Source organism: Penaeus vannamei, chromosome 2 (assembly GCF_042767895.1).
Source record: "Penaeus vannamei isolate JL-2024 chromosome 2, ASM4276789v1, whole genome shotgun sequence".
Lineage (NCBI taxonomy): Eukaryota > Metazoa > Arthropoda > Malacostraca > Decapoda > Penaeidae > Penaeus > Penaeus vannamei.
The window spans coordinates 51,748,762-51,758,761 of record NC_091550.1 but is presented as its reverse complement, the minus strand read 5'-3'; the positions used below and the strand labels follow the sequence as shown (position 1 = coordinate 51,758,761).

The 10,000-nt window shown below is 57.3% G+C and overlaps 1 protein-coding gene across 1 annotated transcript in view; it reads left to right on the top strand.

Annotated features, from left to right (window-relative positions):
* Nucleotides 1-2,703: 2,703 nt before the first annotated feature.
* The window catches only part of Kdm3 (Lysine demethylase 3), a 44,341-nt gene continuing 37,044 nt past the window's right edge, over nt 2,704-10,000 (top strand). The window contains exon 1 of the mRNA XM_027382299.2: nt 2,704-5,933. Coding sequence (XP_027238100.2) covers nt 2,704-5,933 — 3,230 coding nt within the window. The remainder of the gene's footprint in view (nt 5,934-10,000) is intronic.

The window sequence follows — 10,000 nt, the reverse complement described above, 5'->3', positions numbered from 1 at the left end:
GGTAACAAAGAGGAGGAGGAGGAGGAGGGAGGGAGGGAGGGAGGGAGGGAGGGAGGGCGAGGGAGCGGCTAAATGTTCACTATTTACTCTCCCCAATTGAGACCGGTGTGTGAGTACGAGTCTCTGGTGCCAGGCATCGAACATGAATTTCCTGTCATTGTTATAACATGTGGACGCATTCCGGCGACGGGCACGAAGAGCTCTGGGATGCCACGCGCTCCTGTGCTACCCCGGGGCGTGAGGGCGCCGTAGGGATACCCCCCCAGCTCCGGGGTGATGCCCTGTCGCTGCCTCGGGAGTCCGATAGTAATAGCGCAGTCGCTACCAGCATCCTCACATGGGGTGTGATCCTTGTAAGAATGAGGTGTGTACGTATGCTTGCATGTACGAACGTACGTACGTATTACCATGCATGTCCGCTATCGTAAGTGCGTTGGCATGTTTTTCTGATCCTTCCACCCCGCGGCATTCTGTTCATATGTACCCAAGTGTCCACTCTTGTTTGTTTGTGTCTCGGCGTCATTATCTGTCCCACCGGAGATGAGCAGTGCGCGGCGGATGGTAGCAGTTGTCAGTCATCGCCGAAGCACTCGCTTAACGAGAAAGAAATTAATCCTTACATTGTTATCGTATGATTAGCGGCAATGTCATTCAAGGACATTTAGATAACTGTATTTTTTTTGTTTTCTGTCTTTAATCGTTCTTCTATGAATGTCCTTATCATCTTTTTTGCTTTTTTTTTGCTCGTTTTTTTCCCTTGTGGCGAAGGATGGGTTGAATAAGAGGGCGAGAGAAAGAGGACGAGGAGGAGGAGGAATAGAAGACGAACAAGAACAAGTAGAGAGGAGGAGATTATGAATTAAAGATGAATAGAAGAAATTAGGTGAAGGGAAGGTATTGCACACAGGGCCCGAAAGGAGGAAGAAGGGAGACCCTGACAGCCATTCCCACATAGGAGTAAATGTGTAGCTGAGGTTAACCTTGGGAAGCCCTGATGGCGGCCGGAGTGGCGTAACCCGCTCGCTTTAATTTCGGTTGCCGATTCCTCCGTCACTCGCCCGCGCACAATACTCAGTCACCCCCCGGGCGTCTCTGTACGGTGCTGCTATGGTGTAGTTGGTGCATAGTGCGGTTTTGTCAGGTTTTTGTTATTATTTTGTTCTCTTCTTCTTTGTTCTCTTCCTCTTCCTCCTCTTCTTCTTCTTCTTCTTCTTCTTCTTCTTCTTCTTCTTCTTCTTCTTCTTCTTCTTCTTCTTCTTCTTCTTCTTCTTCTTCTTCTTCTTCTTCTTCTTCTTCTTCTTCTTCTTCTTCTTCGGGCCACATCCTCCCCCCAATTGAACTAGTGTGTTATGTGTCGCTCTCGATCACCATGGCTGCGGGTACATACAATGCGGGCACATTTGTGTTTGATAATGGGAGGCGTGTGTGTGTGTGTGTGTGTGTGTGTGTGTGTGTGTGTGTGTGTGTGTGTGTGTGTGTGTGTGTGTGTGTGTGTGTGTGTGTGTGTGTGTGAGAGAGAGAGAGAGAGAGAGAGAGAGATCGGGACTTGAGAGCTGGGTAATGGTGGGTTGTAGTTTACGACATCCTTTGTCTGTGTACGCTAGGAAACTTGTCCTTGTGCTTGACTTGTTGCGGACATACTCCCCCCCCCCCCTCTCTCTCTCTCTCTCTCTCTCTCTCTCTCTCTCTCTCTCTCTCTCTCTCTCTCTCTCTCTCTCTCTCTCTCTCTCTCTCTCTCTCTCTCTCTCTCTCCTCTCCCTCTCTCTCCCCCTCTCCCTCCCCCTCTCCCTCCCTCCCTCCACCTCCCTCCCTCCCCCTCCCTCCCTCCCTCCCTCCTCCCTCTCCTTCTCTCTCTCTCTCCCTGCCCTCCCTCTCTCCCTCTCCCTCCCTCCTTCCCTCTCTCCCTCCCTCCTTCCCTCCTTCCCTCTCCCTCTCCTTGCCTACCTCTCTGTCCTCCCTTTCCCTCCTCCTCTCTCTCTCCCTCCTCTTGCCTACCTTCCTCTCCCTCTCCTTGCCTCCCCCTCACTCGTCTCTGTAACCCTCTTTTTTCCCTTTCCAACGTTTCACTCAAGAAATAAAACTCAATAAAAAGCAATGCGTAAAGTAGCTTAACTTTCGGATATCCTGTTGTGAAATGCGTCGCCGCCAGAGGTGGCCCAGACCCCCGGTTACAGTAAATACTTGACTCAGTCTTCGTGTCCATGGGAGTGCGTCTGGCTTTGTGCGTGCAAGCTCGGGGTCTCATCTCTGCGTCTCTCATTAACGTCTGAGGAAGGAAGGTGCGTTAAGAGCGAGCTTCGAGAGGGGCGGGGACACAAGGTCACGGTTCTGCAGGTCAAAGGTTAGAGTGTCAGACGTTCCGACGTGTGGCCTCAGAGACACTCGACACGATTTCACCGCGCACTCTCGGTTTCGGATTTTGCTTGTTCTTCTTTGGCGGAGAACAAAAGAAGTGAGCGAAGGAGCAATCAGAGACCAGGCGTTTTTAGTTCTCGCGAGGCTGTGAGGTTTATGGTTTGTTTACATGATGTGTCGACGCCTCTGTTGGACAAGGAGGCGTTGTGGGGATGAGCAGAAGAGGTATTCATCGCGGGGATAATGGACTCGTTGTGATTGTGGAGTGTCTGGCGTAACGGGCACCGACAGAAGGTTGTCGGATGCCATCATAGCTATGCGATCGTGCCCCCTTAAGTGCCAGCGTGAATGGGCTCTAATTTGCTTCTTTTCTTTGCAGGAAAGTGTGGCGGCGTGACATGGAGGAAGCGAGGAGCGGGTCGAGTGAGTCATGATCGTCCGCGGACTCGAACTCCACGCCGAGGACACTATCGCACGCCCTCGCGCCCAACGCGCCGCATTCTGACGCGGCTGGAGAAGCAGAGCAGTAGCGAGGACAGTTGCAGCAGTAGCAGCAGTAGTAGCGCTTGCACCACCCCCGACCGGCGGCCCACGCGCCCCTCTCCAAGACAGAACAAAGTACAAACTTCAAGCACCACTAAATCTCGCGAGGCCGAGCTCACCGGCCAGAGCGCAAGCAGCATCAGCGGCGAGCATAGCAGTAGAAGTAACTCCAGTACAAGTAGCAGTAGTAGTAGTTGTAGCGTAACCAGTAGCAGCAGCAGCAGTAGCAGCAGCAGTAGCAGCAGCACCCCGGAGCCAGAGCTACCGACAAGGGCCCCCTCGCGACGCCTGGCCGCGGCCGTTGCGTTGCGACACACGCGACTCATCGCTGCCACCTTAGACCGGCCCACGCCCAGCCCACCCAGCCCGCCCAGCCCGCCCGCCAAAGCTGCTGTCGAGCGGTCGACGCCCAGCCCGCCCGCCAAGGCTGCCGTCGAGCGAGCCACCCCGAGCCCGCCCTCGAAGGCGAGCGCCGCCGCCAGCCCCCCCAAGGGCGCCTCGGACCGGCCCGGTAAGAGAGGCTCGCCCAACAACGGAGCGACCCGCCGGCCGCCTCAGCGCTGCCGGAGCGTCTCCCCGGGCACCCGCGCCGCCCACTTCGCGGCCGCCACGCAATGCTCAAACAAGAACAACACTAATAACGAGAACAATAGAAACACCGGCAATTGCGAGAACAATAGCAGCAAGAGCCAGAAACGGAAGAGCAACGCCAGCCCGAGCCGAGGCCACAATTCCGCCCCCAGACACGCCGCCGAGAGGGAGTCGCGGCCCGTCTCGCCCGCCCACCATTCCCATTCCAAGACCAGCCGGAAGGATTCCCATTCCACGGATGGCAGTTCCTCCGAGGAACCTGTGGTGATCTACGAGAAGACCACCTACCGCCCCCCGCCGCCCGACGCCCACAGGACCCCCTTGGGCAGCGCCAGCAAGGAAGCAGCTAGGACCCCGCAGGGTCCCCCGCTGAAGGAAGCTCCGAGAAGAACGGAGGCAGAGCCGCGTCCCAAGGAGGACGTCGCCGCGTGCAGACCCAAGAGCTCGCCCGCGCCTGCCCCGAGCGAGGCGCCGAGACCCGCCCCGCCGCGGAAGGAAGAAGCCCCGTCGATCACCGTCAGCAGCGGGACCCCTCCGAGGTCGAGTAGCGGCAGGAGTCCCGCGAGCGAGGGCGTGAGTGCAGCGCCCCGAGAAGAGAGCAGCGACGTGAGTGTAGTGTGTGCCGTCAGGGCGCCAGAGGAGCTCGCCCCGCGCTGCTTGCCCAAAGCCCTTCCTCTTGATGAGGTTCGGCTCCCTGTGCCGCCCGGTGCTTGCCGAAGCGAGAGTGCCGCCGCGAAGTCGCTGCCGCCCGATGTGGTCATAGTGCCGGCCGACCCGCCGCACGAGGAGCCCAAGTGCCAAAGAGAGCGAGCGAGCGAGGGCGCGCCCCGAGTGTGCATCGCCTCCGAGCCGCCGCCGGACGTGGCCAGGGACCACCCGCTCGGCCACCCGCTCGGCCACGCGCACCCCCGGACCACGGAGGGCCCCGCGGCACCCTCGCCCGCCCGAGAATGTAAGCGGCCCGTGTGCTCGAGTGCCAGCGCCTGCACCAGGAGTGGCGTCAGCAGCGTCAGTAGCGTCGGCTTCTGCCCCGGCGACAATCGAGTGAGCGAGGCGGCAGTCAGTGCCCGCAGTAGTGCCAGTGTTGCGAGTGTAGACCAAGGACGTTTCGTGAGTGCCGCGGTCAGCCAGCATGACACAGGTGTTAAGAATGGCGTTGTGGGCCACAGTGCCAGCAGTGTTGTGGTGAGCAGTGTCACTGCTCCCCTTTGTGACGGTGTGACTACGGTGTCATCAGTGACAAGTGTTTCGATAGTGGCTGGCACTCCAAGTGCCATTGTTAGTGCCGTTGCGTGGTCGTCAGAAAGCAACAAGGTGAACACTACTAGCAGCAATAGCGGCAGTAGTAGTGCGTGTAGTAGCGGTGGCAGCGGTAGCAGCCGTGGGTGTGGTGAGGTGGCGGGCGTGGTGAGCGGGCGGGCAGTGACGATCACCGCCACCAGCGGGCCGGGCCCCACGTGCGCCTCCCGCGTGGCCTCCCCGCCCTGCGTGAGCATCACGGCCGTGGTGCGGAGTCCTGCCGCCCTCCAGCCCGCCAACCCTGACCCGCTCCACTCGGCCCCGCTTCACCATGACGGGGCCTCCCACGCTCCCCTCCATCACCACCATCTCCTCCACCATCCTCAGCATCACCACCATCAACTCCCCCCTCAGCAGCAGCAGCCCCAGCCCCAGCAGCAGCAACCCCCGCAGCAGCAAGCCCAGCAGGTCCCCAGTAGCAGCGCGCCAGCAGCCACCAGCTCCAGGATGGACCACTGCGACGGCTCCAGTGACTCGGGTGTGAGTGTGACCGAGCGCTCCGTGTCTCGCTCCTCGGTACTCAGTGATGACCGGTCGTCCTCGGCCGAAGTGAAGCCCAACACCCCAACGCCCACCTCTGCCACTGTCCCCAACAAGACGTCCCAGGCGTCGTCGTCTTCGTCGTCGTCCTCGTCGACCGCTGCTGCGCCCCTCGTGCTCGACCGTAAGGAACCCATCCGCGTGTGGCGCGACCCGTCTCTCGTGTCGCAGTCGGAGCACACGGTGCGTCACATCCACTCCGTGCAGCACACCGCCATGTCCCAGCATTACCCGGGGGTGCCGCCCCAGCACCATGCGCCCCCGCCCTCAGGAGGCTCAGCGGCCCCGCACGCCCCTCCACACCATAGCTCTCATGGACAACCCCCTGTGTCCCTGGCGCACAGCCTGCCTCCGGGCCTGCCCTATCCTGCACACCCTACTGCAGCCACAGCAAGTTTACCTCAGCCCCTGCACTTACCGCCCGGCCTCCAGGCAGCGGCAGCCGGCCTCTACCCCCTCTCGCACGACATGTGGAAGCAGCTAGGCCCAGTGCCCACCATCCCCCACGCCTACGCCGGCCTCCTCAACCACCACCAGGAGGAGTTCCTGCAGCGGGAACGAGCGCGGGAGCTGGAGCGAGCCGAGAGAGCCGAGAGAATCATGAGGTAAGTCGATCCTTCTCTTACTCACCTTGGCCGTTACGGCGATACTCCAGCGTGCCCCGGGTGACGGGCGGGAGCCACCTGATATGTTGTGCTGTGGCCACGCACCTGCCAGACCACGGGGGAGGGAGGGAGGGAGGGAGGGCGCGGGGGTGACGGACAGGTGTATTGTGTTATGAACACGGACTCCATGCTGAGTCAAAGCACAAGCAGTATTGTCGCTTCAGGTCTTCGTCAGATAGGTCAGGTAAGTCCGATGCCGTATGGCCACGTGTTTCTGGCAAAGGCAAGGTCGCCCCTACACAAGAGTTCACGGAGCGGGAGAAGGAGCAGGGAGGAGAAGGAAGGGAAGGAAGGGGTTACTAACCTTTTTTTGTACGGGATTGGAACGTGTCGGGCATGGGTAGGTGGGGGGGGGGGGGAGGTTCGTAGGTGAAAGGTTAGACTAACGCAAGGTTACACAGTCAGCGAGCCGCGCCCTCTGGAGAAGAAATTGACTGCACACGTCGTTAACAATCGCGAAAGTTTTTTGAATGGCTCGGTCACACTTCGGGGAAGCTGAGGGGGGGGAGGCCGCGGGATGGCTGGGCGCAGGACAGGCTTTCCGAGAACGCCTTCTGGAAGCCTCCTCTGCAGGTGCATTGAGTACGGCGGATGGAGATTGTAATTGTAAGCAAAACCTGGGAAAGAGAGAGAGAGAGAGAGAGAGAGAGAGAGAGAGAGAGAGAGAGAGAAAGAAAGAGAAAGAGAGAGAAAGAGAAAGAGAAAGAGAAAGAGAAAGAAAGAAAGAAAGGAGAGAGACACAGAGACCGACCGACCAAGGTGAGGAATGAAGAGTCTATTGATAGGTAAGCTCTTCTAAACTGAGAGATTCCGCGGCAAGGAAACGAGGCAAGAACAAATGGCTGTTTTGGAGGCAAGCCAATTGTTATTATTCAAGTGCAGACTCTCCCTCTTGTGGTTGTCGCGGCATCCCCCCTCCCCTCTCTCTCTCTCTCTCTCTCTCTCTCTCTCTCTCACTCACTCACTCACTCACTCACTCACTCACTCTCTCTCTCTCTCTCTCTCTCTCTCTCTCTCTCTCTCTTTCACTCACTCTCCCTTCTTGTCTGCTCTTTGTCTCTCTCATTTTGGACCCTCAGAGAAATGTTCGTTACCCGCGAGAGGTGTGAAGGCCATGTCCCCCAAGGTGATACCAACTCGTACCCACATCTTACCGGATACAGAATTCTGACGCGCTGGGCAAGCTCTCGTCATCAGCCGACGTATGGGCAGGAGTAGTGCACCTTTCCCCTCATGGCGCTTATATTCCTCTGCGCTTGTTTATGGTGTATTTCCTCCCTTCTCTTCCTCCTTCCCTATTTTCTCCCTTCTTCACTCTTTCCCTTCTCTTTATCCTCCTTTCCTCCCACCCCCTCATCTCCCCTTTTCACTTTCCTTTTAACCCTCCTCCTTCCTTTCTTTCTTCTCCCTCTTCACCCTCTCTCTTCTTCCCTCTTCTCTCCTCTCCTCTTGCTTCTCCCCTAACCCCTCTTTCGGACGGACTCGGCCAACAGCTTCTTGGGGAGTCCGTGGCTCCCCCTGGAACCCGTGAATCAACCCGTCCTGTGAACCAACTCGTGCTGCTTTCATGGAGATTGCAAGTCGCGCTGGTCACCCTCCCAGGAACCGCTTTTGCTCTGCTTGTTTGTTTGGTTGCTTGGAGGGGGGGAGGGAGGGGGAGGGGAAGGAGGAAGAGGAAGGGTTTGGAATGAAGAGAATGCGTGCAAGGGAGAGAGCGAGAGAGAGAAAGAAATCAAAAAGATCGAAAGGCTGAATTCAGGGGGTTTAGTTTTTGTGAATGAGTTTGAAGATGGAAATTGAATGGGAGAGGGGGAGTTAAGGAGGGAGGGAGAGAAGAAGGGAAGGAAGGAAAGAGAGGGAAAATAGGGAGGGAGATAGGGAAAATGAAAAATAGGAGTGAGAGAGGGAGAAAGAAGGGAGAGAGAGAGAAGGAAGTAAAGGAGGGAGAAGGAGGGGAGAAAGGGAGGAAAGAAGGGAAAGAGAGAGAGATGAAAGATAGGAAGGAGAGAGAGGAAGGAGATGAGAAAGAGAGGTTAAAGGAGGAAAAATGAGAGAGGGAGAGGGAAAGGGAGGATGGGGGGGGAGGAGGGGGAACCAAAGGGAGGGAGGTGGGGAGGGACTCGGTGTGCCTTGACTGAATAAGAAATGAGAGGCTGAGAGATAGATACATCCTGATGAAGCCGCTCACAGATTCCGGAAAGTGGTCAAGGAAACACGAGGAAAGACTGTGATTTCTTTAGCGCGTCTTCGTCATCGTTTTCGTCCACTTTATCACATTATTTGTCCACTTTTCAACATTATTTGTCTCGTTTTTCCTCCTCGATTTGGCAGTGCGACCATCCAGGACTAGCTCCCCAGGTCAGAGTCCTCCCCTCCCCCTGCTCCCCACTCCCTGTGTCCTGGGACGCATCATGCTACTCCCCACTACCCGGGTTTGGTTATTCTATGCGAGATTTATTCCGCCACATTCCCGACCCTCAGTCACGTCTTTGGCCCCCCACCCCTCCCTCTTCCTTCTCTCTCTCTCTCTTCCTCTCTCTCTCTCTCTCTCTCTCTCTTCCTCTCTCTCTCTCTCTCTCTCTCTCTCTCTCTCTCTCTCTCTCTCTCTCTCTCTCTCCCTCCCTCCCTCCCTCCCTCCCTCCCTCCCTCCCTCCCTCCCTCCCTCCCTCCCTCCCTCCCTCCTCTCCCTCCTCTCTCTCTCTCTCCCTCTCTCTCTCTCTCTCTCCCTCTCTCTCTCTCTCTCTCTCTCTCTCTCTCTCTCTCTCTCTCTCTCTCTCTCTCTCTCTCTCTCTCTCTCTCTCTCTCTCTCTCTCTCTCTCTCTCTCTCTCTCTCTCTCTCCCTCCCTCCCTCCCTCCCTCCCTCCCTCCCTCCCTCTCTCCTCTCTCTCTCCTCTCTCTCCTCTCTCCTCTCTCCTCTCTCTCTCTCTCTCTCTCTCTCTCTCTCTCTCTCTCTCTCTCTCTCTCTCTCTCTCTCTCTCTCTCTCTCTCTCTCTCTCTCTCTCTCTCTCTCTCTCTCTCTCTCTCTCTCCCCATCCCCTTCCTTCCCCTTCCCCTCCCTTCCCCTTCCCCTTCCCCTTCCCCTTCCCCTTCCCCCCTCCTCCGCCACTACCTGTCGCTGTAACGAAGTGTCCGCTCGAAAGAAAAATAATAATAAAAAAGAAAAAAATCCGGTTTTTCAGGACCCCGCTATCCGGACCGCATTGCCCCGACCCTGTTATAGCGAACCCTATGTCTGGATGCTGCTAATGCATCCTTAATCCTCGTCTGTTGGCTGGCGGTTGTCGTCGTTGTGAGGCGTACATAGGCGTGAGGGCATTTATCGTCCCCTTGTGTGTGTGTTAGGGTGTGAGTGTGTGTCTGCATGTGTATATTTGCGTGTATGTATGTGTGTGCGCCTGTCTGTGCATTTACATGCAAAGTAGTAGGGGAGGAGGTTTAGAGGAGGGGTTGGGAAGGAGGGGGCGAGGGAATGGGAGGAGAGCAGGAGGATCTTTAGGGAGAGGGGAAGGGTAGGGAGGGGAGAGGGGAAGGGAGACCATGCCGGGCAGTCTCCGTATAAGGCGTGGTGCAGGTTGGGTGTGTTGTACACTCGCACTCACTCGGCCGGGAGGGGGAGAGGGAGGAGGAAGGAAGACGGAAGGGGAGGTGTGTGGGGGGGAGGGGGGAAGAGAATGCACGAGCAGTCATCTTCCCGGCCGAGAATGGAGGAAGGGGGGAAGCATGTACGTTGACGAACGGTCTCGCTGGCAAAACAAAGAAAATGGAAGGGCCGTTGATTTCATTGTTGGGAGAGAGAGAGGGTGGGAAAGAGACGGGGAGAGAGAGAAGGATTGGTTTGGAGAGGGGGGACAGAGAGAGAGAGAGAGAGAGAGAAGAAGAGAGAAGAGAGAGAGAGAGAGAGAGAGCGAGAGAGAGAGCGAGTGAGTGAGCGCGAGAGCGAGAGAGAGAGCGAGTGAGTGAGCGCGAGAGCAAGAGAGAGAGAGAGAGAGAGAAGGGATTGATCCGAC